General features: G+C 37.0%; 2 protein-coding genes across 3 annotated transcripts in view; one reads left to right on the top strand and one right to left on the bottom strand.

Annotated features, from left to right (window-relative positions):
- The window catches only part of LOC136028222 (uncharacterized), a 208,269-nt gene that overhangs the window by 162,623 nt on the left and 25,866 nt on the right, over positions 1-19,780 (bottom strand). The window lies entirely within an intron of this gene.
- Positions 1-19,780, top strand: part of LOC136028221 (tumor necrosis factor receptor superfamily member 16-like) — a 118,265-nt gene that overhangs the window by 96,065 nt on the left and 2,420 nt on the right. For both annotated transcript variants that reach the window (XM_065705942.1, XM_065705941.1), the window contains exons 4-6: positions 12,475-12,591; positions 15,149-15,364; positions 19,425-19,535. In XM_065705942.1, coding sequence (XP_065562014.1) covers positions 12,475-12,591; positions 15,149-15,364; positions 19,425-19,535 — 444 coding nt within the window. The remainder of the gene's footprint in view (positions 1-12,474; positions 12,592-15,148; positions 15,365-19,424; positions 19,536-19,780) is intronic.

Genomic DNA, 19,780 nt, shown 5'->3' with positions numbered 1-19,780 from the left:
GGCCGGCAAGGAAATTCTCCCGCCAAGAAATAACTACTTGGATAATTCCGTTCTTGCTATGAATTTCCCCTAGAAAATTTTGTGTGTACGATTCTGCCCAAAAAACATTCCTGAGCATACTTTTATTAGAAGTAAAACTATTTTTTTATCGAATTTCTGATCCTCTTTAAGATCATGGGGGAACTCCCCCTGAATGGAAACAAATTCCTGCAAATCCCCCTCCCAAAGGACAGTTTCTCCCACTGAAAATTTCCCATGGGGATTTTCTCCTGGTGATAATTCCCCCATGGAGAATTTCTCCTGTGGGAGATTCCCCCACATAAAAAGGACAATTCCCCCAAAGCATTTCCACATGCAAAATGGGGTGACCACGATAAAGTAAGACAAATAAAACGAATTTCGTATACGAATTCTTGCAAATTCCTCCCGTGTAAAACTTCCCCTAGAAAGTTCACCCCTAGAAACTTCCATCCAAATATGAAATTTTCACCGTAGAAAATCCATCCCCTGAAAATCTCCCCCTCCCCTGAAAAATGTCGGTATACCTCCCTATAATAAATCCTGTAAGTAAACAATATACAAATTTCACAACTTGCTGCCCTTCGTCTTGTGGTTCTAGGAGGTTATTGCATCTTTCAACTATACTGAACAAAATGGATGTCTCAAATTTTTGATCAGACAACTGTTGGGCAACTTGAAAAGGGCGTAAAAGTTTTAATTTCCATTTGAACAAGCCCTCTTGCGATGTTTTGTGGTCATTGGTTTGGTACGATCACCCCTGGGGAAAAAAGCAACACAAAAACTAATAAACACGTATCCGTGATCTTTTTTCTGGCAAAAAAAAAAAAAATTACATAATTTTGTAGATAGGAACTTGAAACTTCTACAGTAGGGTTCTCTAATACCCTGATGGTGTGATTCTCAATAAGATTCTTTGATTTTTAGGTGGTATTTCCACCCTTTTTTGAAAATCTGGCAAATTTTCTCAGACTCGTAGTCTTTGATGGGTAACACCAAACATAATGAATTATTATATATTCGGAATCAGCATAATAACCCAGTTCTTTTAATATATCTATTTATATAAAAATTCCATTTTTAGAGTTTCGGTTAAAGTTGAGCCGCGTCGCTCCTAATTTGCAATTCATTACGACGAACTGTTTGATATTATTCTACATAGGTAAGCAAAGCTGTCCACTTGATCAATCTCCTTGTTACCCGACATCACATTTTCACCTTCACTTAGTCTTAGCAACTTGGTCTTCTTAACATTAATTTTCAAACCTATTTTCCACAATGAACCTAAGTTGTTCTTCCGTTTAGACCCCACCCCTAAAGTGGTATTTTATAGTGTACTTTTTCGCCGTTTTTACTTGTGCCTTAAATGATCTTTTGGACCTCAGGTGATCCTGTATTTACTTGGTGTTCATATTCACCACTTGTGCCGAATGCTAACTCATTATGGGGTACCAACTACGCGCTGAAGATGCGGTAATGAGGTGCATTCTGGCACCGTTTCGTGTCTAATGATGCATTGAAATGGATTCATAGGTCTTGTCGAGCTAACCACCCGGCAAAGCTTCTTTTACCTGGTTATGATTGACAATAATAAAAAGCCTCGGACAGCTTCAACGGAAACTTCAGCGTCCATTATAGCCTGTGGATTCGCTGTAAAAAATACTGACAAGGAGGGTCGGATTTGTATTATCTATCTCTCTCATAAGGGCTGGAAGAATTTGTTGATCTTGAGACGTATCACTGCCCATACGGATCATCTCGTCTTGACCTCTTCCTTACAGATCACCCTGACTCCTTTAAGGTAGAAGCTCATGCTTTCACAAGTGACTATGCTGCCATCATTGCACCTGGAAACCTTCGTATTCTGTCTTCAATAAAGTATGAGCGGGGAATCTGATTATACAGAAGAGGTGATTAGGACGATTTGAGAAACACTCTTTGTTCTCAGCAGTGGAGAGCCTTTTTCCTTGAAGGCTGATAAAAAGCTGCAGAGAAGTACCAGCAGGCCATAATTGACTCTGTTGAAAAATATATCCCTTCAAAGCGAATCCAGGTGTCTAGTAAGGATACCTTGGTTCAGTGCCCAGTGTAAGAAAGCGATGACTACTTTCAAAGAGTGAAAAGGGCAGGATTATCTTCATCAACACGTGCAAGGATGCAGTTCAAAAGATTTGCCAGTCCCGGGTTAGGTATGAGGATAAATTTGCCACCAAGATTCAGCAAGCATTGGCAAAAAGTTTGTGGAGAATGGTCAAGGAAACTGTATTGTCACCCAAGGGGAGTTCAGTTCCTTCTCTACAGATTAACGGGACTGTAGTACGAGATCCACAGGAAAAGGCTGAAACTCTTGCTAAGGATTTTGTCAAATTCTTGAATCTTGATGAAAACAGTAGAGAAGTACCAAGTTTCTCGAACCGAACCTATAATTTCCTGGATGGTGTGAATTTTTCCTTTAAGATCCTTCGCATTTTGTGACATCTTGATGTGACCAAAGCCACAGGTCCTGAAAACAAACCAAATGTTGTCCTCAAATCCTGCAGTGCCGAACTAGCTTGACCAGTGTCATTGCTTTTCCTGGCATGATTTCGCTCCTGAGCCTTCCCACAAACATGAAAATCAGCCCATGTTATACTTTCCCCAAACTCAAATGGCCATCCAACGACCGTGGGTTCCTATAGGCCTATTAGCCTCCTCTCCTGCGTTGGCAAAGTCTACGAGCTTGTCTCCAATAAAAAATTTCAGCAGTTCCTGGAATAGAATGACCTTCTAGGTGATTGCCTATATGGATTCCAGAGGAAACGCTCAACATAAGACTGCTTAGAGGCCCAGCATCAGGATTGGTTCGAACTTCTGGCAAGGGGGTACGACATTATGCTATTTTCATTCGACATTGCCAAAGCTTTCGACAGAGTATGGCACCGTGACCGGCTAAAGAAAACCATGTGTACGGTGTTCATGGATGTCTGCTAAGAGTGATTGAGAGCTTTCTTTCAGATTGTTCACTGTAGGCTGTCCTCTTCAGGTTTAAGTCCCGAGAATATGCAGTGAAAACAGGGGTTCCCTGGAGCATTGTCTTAGGACCTACACTCTTCTTTATGTACGTAAGTGACATGGGTGACAACCTTGCAAGGCCTCTGCATCAGTTTACCGACGATACCAGGACCCAGTCTGCCTTCCCAAAACACGAAGATCCAACACAAGCCTCCTCTTCCCTACAAATGGATCTTTATAAATTCGAAAAGTGGTCTGATAAATGGAGGATCAACTTTAATGCATAGGAAACAAAGGAGCTTCTTATAACCCGATCAAAGGTGCTGCGTGAGCACCCCGGTTTCATTTTCAAAAGTGTAACTGTAAAGAGATGTGACGAGCTTCGTCTAGCAAGGGTTCATTTCTCCGCCGATCTCTCTTGAAATAACCATCTTGATTGGGTGAGAGCCTCCCGCGCAAGAAAGCTCAAAGTCACTCTTGACTATATGAACCATCTTCCATCCAGCTTATTATCCCACTTTACAAGTCCATTATCAGACCCACAGCTGAATATGGATGCCCACTGTATGGTGGTACCCCAAAAACGCTATTAGTACCACTCCAAAAGATCCAGAATAGGGCAAGCATGGCTGTTTTCCACAAGCACATGAATTCGCCTCCCTCAAACTAGCTCTTTCGTATTGTTCCTTTGTCCAACTGACAAGGCAAATGCGAAGGCACACACCTCGGTCCAGTTTTCTAAAGGAAGACACGCCAAGAACGGAGTAATTGAGGAAGAGCTTAATCCGGTCATGCACTTCTATCTGGAATGATCTTGCTGGGGAAGTTATTCCTGCAAATCCCTCAGTTGACTCTTTCAAAAGAAGGTTGAACAGACATTTGAAAATCATAATAAAATACTCGAAGTTTTAAAACGCGTTAATTGAATAGCGGCATATCAGACACCTTTAAGTACCTGGCGCCGTGAATATAATAAAAAAAAATCGATTTAATTGGAGAACTAAATGATAGTAGTATCTGACGTATGTCATTTTTCCTAAGTCTATTTGAAGCAGTTCGTGGTAGCGAAGTGCAAGTAAGCACTGACTCGGCCAAATAGTAACCAAAACTAAAAAAAAAAAACGTATCAATAGATACAACAAAAGAATTGATTTTTATGAAAAACCAAAGAATTGTTTTATTTACGCTGATAATGAATATATAAAATTCATTAAGTTTAATCATACCCATCAAAAGCTACGAGCCTGAAAAATTTGCGTGATTTTCGAAAAGGAAGGAAAACACCCCCAAAAAGTCAAGGATTCTTAATAATATCGCACCTTCGGATTCAGCGTATCATAAAACTCTACTGTAGAGGTTTCAAGCTCCCATCTGCAAAAATGTGAAATTTTGTATTTTTGCCAGAAGAAAGGTCACTGATTCGTGTTTAATTGTTTTTTTTTTTTCTTTTGCTTTTCGCCTGGGTGATCGTATCGATCATACGTCCATAGAAGATAAGGAGAGAGCTCTTTCGAACGGAAATTGAAAGTTTTGAAGTGACCAAAAAGACTGGAGGGCAATAGCAACCGTCCCACGCTCCTATTTTCTCCGAAGGGATCCAATCAAAATTTTGAGATAGCCATTTTGGTCAGGGTAGTTGAAAGGTCAAAGGTCGAGTTGAAAGGTCCTCTGTGGGTGAGATGACCCCCTAGGCTCCTGGAGAAAGGACTGTAAGTTATTACATTTACCTATTGTTTTCAAATAGTATTTGTTATTGGGAAGTAAAGAGACATTCTTCGGGGAGGGGGGATTTTCTAAGAGCGTTTCCACTGGGAGAATTTCTTATGGAGAGGGAAGTTTTCGGGGAGGAACTTTCAAGGGGAAGTTTTTGACGGAGAAATTTGCCAGAATTCCTTTAGAAAATTATTTGTATTTTTCTTGCTCTCTCTCTGTCCACTCAATTTTACAGGTGAAAATCCACACGAGATTTTCCCATGTGGGGGGAGGGAATTTTCCGCGGGAGAAAGCTTCATGGGGGAATTTTATGTGGGACAAGCTTTCCATTGCAGGGGGGATCTCCAGGAAATGTTTTCTACGGAGGGGGATTTCCAGCATGATTTGAAAAATGGGAAATTACGTTTAGAAAAAAAATTGGGGGGGGGGGGCTGGTCAAACCCAGTACTTCCCTCCCCCGTCCTGGATACGATCTTGAGGGTTACATCTTCTTTTTTTGAACAGAAATAGTTTTGGGCAGTTGATTTACCCTGAAAAAAGTTTTGATAATGATAGAAAAAACTCTAGGTCTCCTATAGATTATTGAAAAGTAATGAAAAAGTGTTTCCATGTTTGTGCTTCCTTCTTTTTCCCATTTTTCTTTCTTTGAGCTAATTCTGTTTTTCTAAAATACTTGCAATTTGACTCAATTTAGTCAAAGAAGCACAAAAATCATGGCAAAACCGCACAAATCTGCTCAAAGAACAGCTAGAATTTTATTGTCATTTCAAAAGTAGAATTACAATGATTGTACTTAATATTTATCAAGAAAAAGAACAAAGAAGGTAAAAAAAAGTACGTTCCACAAGAAACTGTCTTTAAACCAAAGAAGCAATTATTGACTAAGTGCTTTAAAATTATGAAATTGCGGTTGATACAAAAACTACTTTAAAATCAAACACAAGACAGGTAGTGCCGCCTTTTTTTTACTATAGACTTTTGGCATTTAATGACTTTCGACTTAATCTATAATCAGATAGGAAAAAAATATGCCTTTAGCTAAATTATTACCTATAAGAAAAATTGGGTAGAAGACTTGATCCAAGTTTGAATTAAAGGACTTTGATAAATTACCATAATTGAAGAAATCGTTTTAAAATTTTGCTGAACTAATTAAAGTGACTTAATAAGTTTTAATTTAGGTTGTTTGTTGTTATAGTTTAAATAAAATTCCTATTTATCGTTGCTACTGTACTTACGCAAGACGTAGTAAATAATATACAGAAGAAAATAATTCATTTCTGACCTACTTTGAAAAGTTTAAGCTTCGTGGGAAGAAAAAGAAACAAAAATCATGTAAACCAAGGAAATGAGGTACTTGTATGATATTCTTGTAATATGTTTCTCTGACGCTTAATTCTAATGAAATATACCAAAGAAAGATAAAAATATAATACTTAAGAAACAAATTTCGGTTATGTATTTGCAAATTAGGGGGGGGGGGGTAAAGCATAGCGGGTCTGTATGCCTAATGTGTTAGGTACAATTATTCTTCATATTATGCAGGAAGAATTGTTTTCTAACTTCACACTGTCCAAATATTTTACCCACACCCCTAATGTGCAAATATATAGCCCAAATTATAAATGTTCTATCTATTCTGACAACTCTCTTTGTCTTGTATCACGCTAATCTGAAAGAAACTAATGAAAAAAAACGGTTCTATAATGCATCAATGAATGAACAACTTGAGCGGTATGGTGTATATCATACAAGTACTGAAAATAATTAACAAAAATTAGCCATCAGGAGTCAGAATATTATGCTCTACTCTAATACTACCACCCCATTGCAGTTACAACCCACTTGAGGCCACCATGCCTGTGCATGTTCCTCCTTCACCCTGACTCATTCAAAGCTTTACTCCTTATTCCCTCCTATCAAGTTCCTTTAAATGCTTTCTTATGAGCCCCTCTCACCTAATTCGTGACGAATTGAATTTTTGTTTAGCCCCAGAAATATGACCGACAAATTCAGTCATCTTATTCTTACTTAATCGTAAACGGACTATAGGCAAACAAATACTTAAAAGTGGTTTGGGGTTGCTTGCTGGAAAGTTCAATGGATTCTTATATCAGTTAATCAGGATTCCATAAATAGATATTACGTTTTTAATCTAAACCATTGAGGTAGAGGCGTATAACAAAAGGCGAAATAATCTGATCGGACTGAACAATATCCTAATTGCGTAAAACAAGTCAATTCTCGAAAGAAATAATGTGGAATTACCAGTGAAGACCAAAAAAATGTTATGTGCTTATCTTGAATCATAACTGTCAAGCCACCGATGGGCCCTTTATCTGGACACCCGATGATCCCTACAAGTGATTTAATTTAGAAATAAACGGATAGTGGTTTTTAAAATTTTGCACCTGAGTTTGTCACTATGCCCAGATCTTGCTCTGGAAAATTAATTGAATTTTTTGGATATGCGCTTTAGCCGTATGTAAATCCCATTAATAATTATGCTAGGACCCTTTTTGTTCTTCATGTAACTTCACTTATTTTTTTTCTGTAGAAAGACAGTAATAAATCCGAAAGTGACTTTCGGTGAATGTCCGTACTTGTATCTTTGCAAGGGTGGCCTTGTAAGGTCACCTTTGAACATATTAAATAGGTCCAAAAAGTTTTTAACTGAAAGTAAGGAGCACCATTAAAAGTTAAAAGGAACAGAATTTATTCCGCGTATCAGGTAAGCTTTCCTAAAGCCTCGTTCTTTACGCTAAAGCCTTAAAGTTCTTCGAAAATACTTCTCATTCAAATTCAGCTGCCCTTGTGTTTTTCGAGTCATCCTTAAGGAATTGGGACAACAAGTCAAGCTTTAGCGTAAAGAGCGAGGGATAAGAAAGGGGCAGTGTAATTTCTACTCGTTTTATGTTTTAATGCTGCTCCTTACTTTCAGTTGCAAAAATCTTGTTCATTGTATAATTCCTGACCATTTTTTAAATCATGCCAGAACTTCCTTCCCCCCTCCCTCTCCTTAAAGTCCCCCCGGGGATCTTCCTCCCCATGTAAAATTTTTCCCGTGGACTCCCCCTGCCCGCTAAAAAATTCTGTATATTTTACAATTAAAAATGCTATGTGTAGACATTAGGCAAATTGCATGACTTACTACCCTTTTCCCAGGGACTGGAGGAGGTCATGTCATCTTCAGAGGCATAGATATTGGATTTTTCAACTATGCTGAATTAAATGGCTATCTCAAAATTTTGATTGGATATCTTTGGAGAAAAAAGCGTTTGGAGGGTGGCTAGTATCCCTCCAATCTTTTTGGTCGTTTAAAAAGGGCACTGGAATGTTTAGTTTTCGTTGGAATGGGCCATATTTTGATACTCTAGGACCACTGGCTCGATAAGATCATCCGCTGGGAAAAAAAGAAACAACAAATAAACATGCATCCATCATCGTTCTTCTAGTCAAAAATCCACAATTCCTCTTTTTTTTGTAGACAGGAGCTTGAAACCTCTATAGTAGATAATCTGAATCTAATGGTGTGATTTCCATTAAGGTTACTCTGCTTTTGAGGTGTTTCCTCCCTTTTTCGAAAATCAGGTAACATCTCTTAGGATTGTAGCTTTTGTTGAATAAAATTAAACTAAACGGATTTTATTTATTTAGAATCAACATAAGAAGACAATTCTTTTGATTGGAATAATTGTCAGCAAATTCGTTTTTTAGAGTTTCGGTTACTATTGACCCTAGCAACTCCTTACTTACAGTTTTTGTTACTATGAATTGTTTGATTACTAAGGAAAAAACTCATAGTATTTCAAGGTTTAAGACTTAATGGTTTTTTGGTTTAATATCGTTCACCTTTGTTTTAATGAACATAGGTTCACAAGTAGTTATTCCTAATTCTGACAGACGTGTCTTTTTATTGCTTAACAGTATCTCAATTATTCTATTTTACGATGTGTATAATTAGTTAACAAAACGAAATAAAAAAAGTCATAGCTGTGGGCTTCCATCCACCCAGATCAAAGTAGTGCCTGTGATCTTAATACTACCTATTAGGATGTTCCACTTAGTTTAGAAGCCAATATGAAAAGCTGAAAAAGTTTTTTTTTTCACCCAATTAGGCAAATCCTGTCAGGGTTCAGTTCAGGCACGTACGCAGGATTTTTTTTCGGGGAGGGGCCAAAACCTTCGAAACAGCAAATACAAAGTAGTACTTTTTTTAGTAATGCAAAAAGCAAGTATATCGGAAAATACAGATTAACTTCAATCTGTAGTATTGTAGCGGATGGGGGGAAGAAGACTGAAGCCTCAAAAGTACATTTTAGGCTCAGGTTCTGTTCATAGCGATTTAGAACCAGTGATTAATCTATTATATCCCACTGAAAGGAAAATTTTAGGGTTAACAGTGCAATATGGGTGCTGTGGGGGGTAGTTCTTCTATTGCAAAAACGTAGATTTTAATGAAAAATCATAGTATCCAAAATTGATCCATTAAAAACTGTACTTTATCCTGAAAAGGGGGGACAAACGCCCTAATATCAAAGATAATTCTATTTTGCTGTGGAAAGCAAACTATCTTTAGAAAAAAAATAACAGTACAATTGCTAATTACTTCAAATAGGGTAAAAAGTTAGACAGAAAATGGGTTAATAATTGGGCAGTGACTTGACCGGATAATTGCATGCTGTAAAATCCCCCAAAAAAGGCTTCACATATGTATCTAGATTCTTAATAGATGTCCTACTTTTGCCAGAAATCCCAGGAAACCATGTGTAAATTAAACATTTCACAAAATTTCGGGGGGGGGGGGGCGGGCCCAAAGCCTTCCCCCCTGCGTACGTGCCAGGTTCAATTCCTACCAATTTTTTTAATATTATGCCCATGTGTGTATCTAGTGTAGAAGATTATGCCCCTCCCCCTGCCTTGAAAATTTGCAAAACTATATACATATCTCGAATATTATAATCTTTTGAGAAACAATTCGCTTGCGGAAGCACGCCATCTAAAAAATAAGCTGAGACGTTAGAATAAACTAGATTGACTTTTTCACTGATACGAATCCTTCTTCAGTGACAATGGATTCCTAATCGAACATAAAATTATAATTTGTAACCTTAAAGGAAAATCATAATACTGATGATGATTAAGCTTTATACAGGTGTAGACGAATAATTTCGGCAAATATAAAGCTAATAATAAAAACTAAAAGTTATATTTTGAAAGTGTCGAAATATCATTCTCATGTAATGAAATTGATTAATAGCATTTTTAAATGATGGTTTAATGCTCTAATTTATGCGGGAATATAAAAGTGTGAATTTTCTCTAGCCATGAAAGTCTATTAATCTTAATTAAGAATCGGGGCTGTCAACGATAAGGCCCTGAGGCGAAAAACTCAAGTGATACATCGTCTTCCACAACAAAAATAATACGCAGCTCAACAACCCCCTAACCGCTCACTGAAGAAAATACTGCTAAATTATGAAGTTTTAAGTTACATAGAAAATAATGCAAAACGCGGTAGTTCATATTTCAGCTAATGCCATTGACCTGAGACTTATTTTATCCGTATGCTATATATGGCCAGGCTTTTACGAGGGGGGAGGCTTTCATACTATATTTTCATCATAATTCACCTGTTTTGTGGTTTTAACCCCCCCCCCCGCTCCTTTCAAAATTATTTGTGTGTCCAGAATCAAGTTCTTACGTTTATACCTATCCGCCTGGGTCGAATGGTTAGCAGGCAAGACTCACAAGCGAGGGGTCGCATGTTCGAGTCTTGGTGGTGGTGAATCTCAGGTGATGGTTAGTGGTGATTCCCAGAAAAGCAAGTTAGAAGGCCACCCAGCTTCAAATGGGTACTTAGAAGAATCTAGGGAAAAACACAGGAGGTGTCAGATGTTTTGCCCTCAACCACGTATAACCCTCTTGGCTGAGGGCAGAGTATCAGGAGATCGGTACCTGCTCTACCCTGACCTCATTGATCCGAATGCGGAAGTTTGTTATTGCTGTTTTGTATGCCTAGTCTTGTAAGGGAAAACTCGTAATCGTACAAGGGAATGTATTTTGATTTTAAGGGCAGCTGATCCAACTGTTAACGTTGAAAATCGTATGAAAATTTCTCCAATGCCCCAAAAATGTATAAGAAAGAAAAATAAATTTTTGTAAAAACCTAAATATTTGTTTCCTTAAATCTTTTTGTGGAAAAACTGCTTAAAACGAATCATTAGGCTATGCTACTTCAAATAATAGTCAAAAATTTAGACAAAACACAGAAAAATGAATCTCGTAAACTTTATACAACTCCAAACCAGATCGTCTAAAGGGGAGGGTAAGGGCACTGCTGCCCCTCCTCGTAAAAATTAAACCTACATACAAAGTGTACCGTACTTGCACAGTTTAAAATAAACATGCGGTTTTTCTTGTAGAGGGATTTGTTTCAGCTTTTTCCGAATATTACGATATTTTAAAGTTTTGATAATGGTTTTGTAAATGAAATGTAAGTGAGAGTCTGCTGAAAATGCTTGCTGTTCACTGGTCTGGGTGATTCAGCAATACAGGGACTAGAGCAAGGTCAAAACAACTCTTGATGACCGACCATATTTACAAAAATTGTTGAATACATGCTATGAATAAGACAGGGAATGCTGCCTGTTCGTTTCTGGAGCTGGAAACCATCTGGCTCGCGGAAATGTGGTAGGCAAAGGACCACATTAAGTTTCTTCCTAGAAAAGGAAGCTGCTATATGAAACAGATCGCAGGAGGAATCCGCGTTACTGGTGCAGGATCGCATGACTCGGAGGATGATTACTGCGGTATTATATGCCTCATAGCCTGGGGAAACCAAAGTCTAAGCAAGCAAGTTGTCTTCTGAGCAGGGATCAAGCATCCCTCTATCTTTCCTTGTGGATACCCTTGTTCATTCTGCCTTTTAAAACAAGGCTATATACTTGTGTTTTTTATGGTCGCTAGTGAAATTAGAATGGCGAGATGAAATCTTCTTATATTATTTACGCTATTTAATTATTTATTTTAATTATGCTATTTGTTTATGCTATTTCTTTAGTTTACTATTTATGTGTAAACTCTTCTTGTTGCATAAGATTCTAAATTCCTTCACAAAGACAATTTACTTCCTTACGTACATCATCGACTTTGACTTGACTTTATTAAACAAGAAAGGATATACATAAATCTTATACAAAAGAGACAGGGAGGCAACACGTTTTGTCTCCTTTAACAATAGAGAGAGAAAAAAGAAGAAGGAATTACACCTCAATAGCTCACACGGAGTACATAAAAAAGAGAGAAAGAGAGAGAGAGAGAGAGAGAGAGAGAGAGAGAGAGAGAGAGAGAGAGAGAGAGAGAGAGAGAGAGAGAGAGAGTGAGAAGAAGCGGGAAAAAAATCGACTCGTAGACACGGATGGGACTTATAAACTAATTTATAAATAAATCACTTTACATTCAGGCCCCACTACTATAGGCAGAAAGAACTATCTCTTTCAATTTCTTTTTGTATGTATAGAGTGATGGTGACTCATTTATTAAATCAAGTAGTTTATATTTATTGGCAATCTCAGGAAGTTGATATCTTAAACTTAGTCTTGATCTCTCATTTTTAATAGAAGGAAAAAGAAAATTATTCCTTGCTCTTGATAAGGAATGGAACTCGAATGGAACTAGAGATAGGATAGTGTAGTTTTACAATTCCTAATTTTCTTTCTAATTTCCTTTCAATTCCCTTCTAATTTTCAGAATCTGATATTCCTTTCAACGGCAGAAGACGCGACATGGATACTATTGACGAAGAGGCTGAAGAAAGTGATAGTATTATTGCCATATACTGTGCCCTGTTGGCTTCAGTTGTTTTCGGTGAGTTTTAGAAACCTTACCTTAGACCTTAGTTCCTCCAGAGCCATCGGTGGCACATGGGGCGTCGACAAAGCCTCTCCATTCGTCTCGCATTGGTGCTGCAGCGATGACGTCTTCCCATTCAGGTATTAGCGAGGTGCCGGCCGTCCTCAGATCTCGGTCATGTGTTCGTCTCAATGTATTTTTGGGGCGGCCTCCCTTTCTTCTACTGTCCGGCTTCCATTCATAGGTTGTTCGAGGAAGGCGGCTCTCTTCCATACGAAGAACGTTTCCCAGGTATGTCCACCGCCTTCTTTTCAGCAACTCAATGACTGGAGGTTGACCTGTTTTTCTGCGTATGTCTGCATTTGTAATTTTTTGTTGCCAACTTGTATTCAACATTCTTCTGAGACTCATATTTTCAAATGCAAGGATCCTTTTTTCAAGCTGGGTGGTTATTGTCCCACATTCACTTGCGTAAAGGAGAATTGAGAGTACATTGCTGTTGAAGAGTCGAAGCTTGAGTCGCATTGAATATTTGTTACTTCTCCAAATAGGCTTCAATCTATTGAAGGCACCTGTAGCTTGTCCAATTCTACGTTTAATCTCGGTCGAGATCTCTCCATCACAATCAATCCAGCTACCTAGGTACTTGAACTCAACTTGAGTTTTAGAAATCAACTAAGAAAATAAAAGATCGGAAGACCCTGTCGTCTGCTATTTTCCGTAAACTACACCCCCTATTCACGTACTTCTAGAATCTCACACACCATTTTTTATTACTGTATAATTTATAAATTTGAAAAAAAGTTAAATAAAACTAAAAAAGTTAAATCAGTTTTACTGCTGATGATGAACACTGTATATGTGTTCGAAATATCCAGTTAAATAATTTTATATCTGTTCACTGTCAATTAAAAGGTTTCATCCCTATTTTGAACTGTTTTACTTAAGTTAAATAAAGTTTAAAAAAACTGTTTTTTTAAAAACTTAGTGTTAAAAAAATATTTAAAATATTCAACAGACCAGAAGCCGTAAACGTTGCATATAATTTTATTATCATTTTAAAGCTGCCACTGCTCGTTTCTTCTTTCTGTTTTCCTTTTTATTTGCCTGTTGTGCTCTTCGTCGTAACAAACAGTAAGCAAAGAGCGACCCCCACGTATAATGAGTTTAGATGGCAGTTTGAAGACAATGCATGCGTTTAAAGCATCTAAACCAGATATTTGGCAATAATCAGTTCCAGGGTTACATGTTATGTAGTTCCTGTCGGTATTTTATTAATATGTTTAGCATTTTTTTTTCATTCATTTTTTAGAAAGCTTTTATAAACTAATAAAAAATATCGTAAAAATCATTATTCTGTCACATAATTTACTCGTCGTAAACAAAAAAGAATTTACAGTAAATTAAATTTATATGAAGTAGAAGAAAAACCAGCAGAAAGCACTGAAATCGGAAACCAAAAACGCTAAATTTCAACCGTATAATTCGATTTAAGATATGTTCATAAAAAAGTTGAGTTACACAAAAAGCGGAATATTTTTCTTTAAATCTAGGGGAGATGGGAATTTTGTATTTTTTTCGATTATCTAAAAGAATGCCAAAAAGGGTTTTTTAAGTTAAAATGCCAAAAAATGTATTTTTCAGAGCCTAGGAGGGGGAAAAGTCTATGGGAGAAAGGGCCAAGTGCCACCATCTCTAAATCCTCCTACAATTAAGGCTCCTGATCTTCTCATGGTGAACACAGCCCCTTATCCTGTCTAATTTCCTCTCCGCCCTCTTTCATTACATCAAAACTGGGTTATATTTGTTTAAATAAGAGACATATAAAGACATTCAATCAAAGTCATAAGAAAAGGGCCCCTGGGCCCGTCTAACCATCCTATTTCATCATAAAAAGTGAACAGCCATTCTTTATTAGTTACTGGCCCAAAGTGAAGCCCTTTCTATGTCGTCTGCATCTACCCGACATTTTTGTCAGGTTTGTTGCTTTTATAAGGAGTCCTTTCGAAAAAAAAACACTGCCCCCTCTCAGGCAAAGGAACTAATATTGATTAATCCCTCCTACTCAGAGCCAAAAAATATGGGTCGCTTACGAGAGTGGTAACTGCTGCTTGTTTCAACAAAAAGATCACTAGTGCCATCTAACATTAACATATCAAGTCGTTTTTAAGATTAGAATAAGCCAAAAATTCCCCTTTTTTAAGTTGCCCAAACTGCTCCGAATCGAAAACAGCATTTTGCGTCTATGAGCTCCTTATTATTCTGAAGTTGATTCAGCCTGAATAGCCAGTCGATAACTATACAAACGGTAAAAATGCACAGTTGTGCAAGTGAAACTTGGCATGCAAACTGCAAAATTTCGGGGTACCATGCCTCCTCCAACGCTTCTGATCGTTCGGATGTTATTAAGAAACGGTTCTTCAGGGATTTTACTCTCAATCTTATGTACCATTTGGAATTTACACAGTTGCATCGCTTTATCTTTATGAGTTTCTTTACTATTTACTCTAATTTTATTAAATTTCATTTATTCCAATACTTTCTACCTCTATTCTTGTTGCTTTTTTTGTAGGGCTTCTAGTTTATGTTACAATTAAGCAGTGCAGGGCAAAACCACCAATCAAAACCAACGGAACTGTGCCTTCTTCTGCTTCAGTGCCGCTGTGTCATCCTCGGCCTACGCTGGTAGATATGGAATTGCCTCCTTCGCGATTGGATCGAAGAGCAAAACCAAACGATGTCCGACCAATTATGGTTGTAAATGAGAAAGGAAAGAAATTAAGAACAGGTCTGTTGCACTGAGCCTTATTACTGTAATTTCCTGACATTAAAACTAATGTGGGGGAGGGGGGTGTCCTTAAAGTACCGAGGACATCAAAACAAAACCTTTTCCTACCCTTGGGCCAATCTTAGGCCTATTCGGCTGTGATAATTAGAAGGCCAACATACACCACTCTTGTAACTTTTCAGGAAAGCTAAAATGGAAAAAGTTTGTCGGCTGTGGTCGCTTTGAAGTATGAGACTAGTGGAGATAAAAGAAACATATTTTAAACCAGTTTTTTATGTTCTTTTCTGTGGTATAAATTAATTTCAAGTATCCCTGCGTGAATTCCAAATTATTCAATTTTATGGCGTATGTCTTCTTCTTCCTTGACAAAAAAAGGAGACAAATACCAGGTCTCCATATTATAGCTCCATAAGATAATTCTCTTCTGTCATTCTCAATTGCAACAAGACCTGATAAAAAAGAGACATACGCCTCTTGATGATGTGTATCTCTTTTTATCTTCGTAACGGTACTAGATAGGACTTTTCTGAAAGCACCACTCCACTCCTCATGCTGAGTTTACTCATGATATATACGTCTCATTTTCGACCAAAATGGCATATGTCACCCTTTTAATTGACACAGCTGTATCCATACATGAAAACTATGGATTTCTATGGCTTTTTGTGCTTTTTTCATATTTTTATCTTTTTAGGACAATGCCACGAACTAACTGGTGATTAAATTTTACGAGACTTTTCATCCCCAATGATTAAATATTAACAGTTTGTTGATTCCCAAAGTGCATCTATATAGGAAAGCTACGCCTTCTTAAGATGTTTGGTACCATTTGTTTTTAGCTTTTTTTAGGCTGATTTTTGCCTATTTTTTATTTTTATTTGGCGTCCACAGCTATAAAAAACGACATAACGGTATATGGAGATCTTTTTCACTAATAATTGAATTGTCATTTTTTCCCAATTTTGTAGGACATACATAGTTGTCTAACTTTCCGCTTAACCATTTTAAACAATCGGACTTCAATTTCACTGTTCTTGGTACTTTATAGCAATATGAATACTGTCAAGATTCAAATAAAACCTTCTCTTAACTTATGTAGTTATTAAGAAAGGGAATGGCATAGTACTTGAAAAGTGACATTTCCGTGAAATTTGTCTATAAAACGAGTTAAAATCTGTTGGATTAATTTAGATACTGTACTTGACATACTGTAAATTGACAACATTCTACCATCCAGAGGCGCCATTTGGGCCAAATCTTGGGGTGGGCATGGGGCATTTGACAGAACTTGAGACTTTTATTATGAATCTAAACTACTTCCAAAGTTTACAATAATAGCAAATAGCGTAATTACCTCAAGGGTCGTCAGGTACGTACGCTCTTTGGCTAATAGGCGTGCAATTAGTTCAAATCATTTGAACAGAATGGATTATGTTGGACACAATGGATAATTATGGCCGGAAAAGGGCCCTTTGTGGTGGAAGCTTGGCCCCCCTGGAAAATCTGGGGTGGGCATTTGCCCACCCCTGACCCCCCTAAATGGCGCCTCTGCTACCATCAGCTAGTGATAAATTAACGGTTGTCCATTTTTTATTTGGCGCTAATTGCGTTATTGAGTGCTAAAAGGGGTGCATCTACCTTGCGTTGCACTATTTTGTTGAAATTACCATCTGCCGTAAACAATGACCATATTTCACAAGCAGTGACGCTAGGACTAAAGATTTCCAAACTAAAAGACTACTTAATTATTTTAATATAAGACTAGATATTTCTTCTGGATTTTATATTGAAACTCATTACGTCAGGGTTTTCCCGGGCTTCAATTTGCACTGTAAATGTTTGTTATGTTTTTGCTGCCGTATCAAGTTCTTAAGAACAGTAATTATTAAGTATTTTGTACTTAAGTTTTCACTAGGAAAAAACATTAAAAATCAATCTCTTGTCGAAATCGGACAAGCTCCTCCTGTTTTAAATTAAAATATTGTTATCTTCAGTAATTTAAGAGACACTGTGTTTTTGTGATTTTAAACTTGAAGCATTGATCATGGCTGTCCCTTAAGGGTAAAGTAGAAAAGAATGAACCTGAGCCCATAGTAACTGAAAATTTAAGATCATTTTCCAAAATAAATCCAATAAAGAAGAATCGCCATTTGGAACGGATTCATGAATGGTAACTATCATTTTGATTGATGTTAATGGTAAGTACTGTTACGAAAACAAATTTGTGGGAATTTCAAAAAACCACCTGAAACCGCCTGAAACCACCCGAAATACTGTTGGAACGAAATGAAAAATTGTCCCCCATCTTGAGTAAAAAGGAAAATCACTTTTACAAGGGATCCTCATTTTGTAGTTGCGTTAATGGGGCACTGAAACATTAAGTTCACAATAAGTTCACGATAAAGAGGGAGTAAGTAGAACTGCCTGTTGACAATTTTTAATTGTCTTATTGTCAGCGACTATTGATAATTGTCTTAAAATATAATAAAAATAATTGCGCATTCATAGCAACTGATGGTAAAAAATAATTTTTTTGTTCGTCCTTCATTATTAATTACTATTTCACAGCATATTTTTTTTTTTGCAAATTCAGCAAAAATCATAAAATCATAAAGCCAATCAAGCAGCAAAAATTAATTGTAAAAGTTTTAGTATTAATAAAATGATCGATTGATAGTTTTTATTGACATACTAAAAATGAATTAAATCAAAAATTCCTTGGTTGGAATCATAACCCAATTAGGACTTTGTTGGAGCTCCTTGCCTAATGAAGCCGTACCTATTTTAAACATTGTACTGGTGAAAAAAATCACCCAAACGGTTTGTAGTAAACTAAAAGAGTCCCATAATGAGACATCTTTATTAAAAACTCAAGGAAAAAAACTCGGGGAAACAAAGAAAGAACAGCTCAAGTAATCAGTTTCTTGCAAGGGGGTATTTTTCGAGGATCAAATTATCGATTAGAACCCATATTTTTATTGAACAAGGAAAGTTTAGGAGCCAATTTTAATAGGCTTTTGTACCCCATTTCTTATCTGGAAGTGTTTCTTTGCCTTTATAGAATCTCAGGTATTTCACAAAAAAAAAAATATGTTTTGAATCTAATAGTAGGACCGTTAAGCTTCGAAGACCCGTATGCTATAGTCTATAATAGGTGACGTCTACCCCAGGTAGACATCTGCAGGGGTAAGTTTAAATGTGTTACGTCAAATTTTTGAAAAACAAAGATTTACACTATAGCGTCTCTGCCATGTCAAGCAAAGGAATTAATTTTGATTGATTCAATCTGTGTTTCCTCAATTTACGAGAATTTAGAGTTGCAAAAAATATATTTTCAAAGTAAAGGGGGGGGAGTCAAATTTTTCGTCTTTTCCTCAATTCTGTCATGAAAACACCAAAATTACGGCAATTTTCAATGAAAATACTTCAAAAAATATATTTTTTTTAAATCTAGGATGGGGGGGGGGCACATGATGTCACTGCTAATTGATACCAAGCTGTAAACTGGAGCTTTTGCAAATAGAAACTAATTAAAGACAAGAAAAGAATAATCTTGAAACATATTTTTCAGCTTTTCTGCTCCCATACAAATTTTTCAGGTATAACTTGGCACATTTTGAACTATCACCGTCAACGCCCGTGATCCTCTGTTTGGTGACCGCAGGCTATTCCTCAAAAGAAGAAGAAGAAAGTGATAGCATGATATTAGGCACATATGCAAGAAAGTCTTTCAGAGGGATCCATATTTTCGAGTGGGGGAGAGGGAGGAGATGTGGGAGTTACAAACTACGACTTATAGGGAGTCATGGTAAAAATCTATAAAATCATAAAACTCTTGGTGGTTCATACCCATTGCATACGAACATATATCAGAGTCTATTAATTCGGTTGCATACTCAGGCAACGCCTTGATTTTTACAATATGTCTCATATTTTTCTAAAATGCTCATGTAGTTCTCATTAACTGTTTTGACAGGTCCACCCCTCCTTTCATACAAAAAAAAATCAACGTAAGTGCCCTCTAATATTTGCTTTTGAGTCATTGTAATTTTTTCCTTAGCTCTAGCCGAGACAAGAATGAGAGATGTTAGTTTGGCAAAACGAAGAGAAATGGAGATTCTGCTAGATATGCGGTCTAATGACGATTGGATGCTCCTGGCCGAATACTTAGGTAAGCCGAATGTGCCAGTGTTTTTTTTTTTTTTTTTTTTTACAGATAACAGTTGGCTTATTTCTGACAAATATTGACAACCCAGCAAATTACACAAGAGCATACACAATCAAAACATTAACCACGCTAAACAATGAGGGAAAAAATTTACCATAGTTTTATTCTATCCTGTTTAATTTAGAAGTAAACCCTAATATGCAAGCTTAAATTGCCTTTAAATGTCGTTTTGGACGTCATTTCAGTGT

Source organism: Artemia franciscana, chromosome 6, assembly GCF_032884065.1.
Source record: "Artemia franciscana chromosome 6, ASM3288406v1, whole genome shotgun sequence".
Classification (NCBI taxonomy): Eukaryota; Metazoa; Arthropoda; class Branchiopoda; order Anostraca; family Artemiidae; genus Artemia; species Artemia franciscana.
This window is presented reverse-complemented; position numbering and strand designations above follow the sequence as displayed.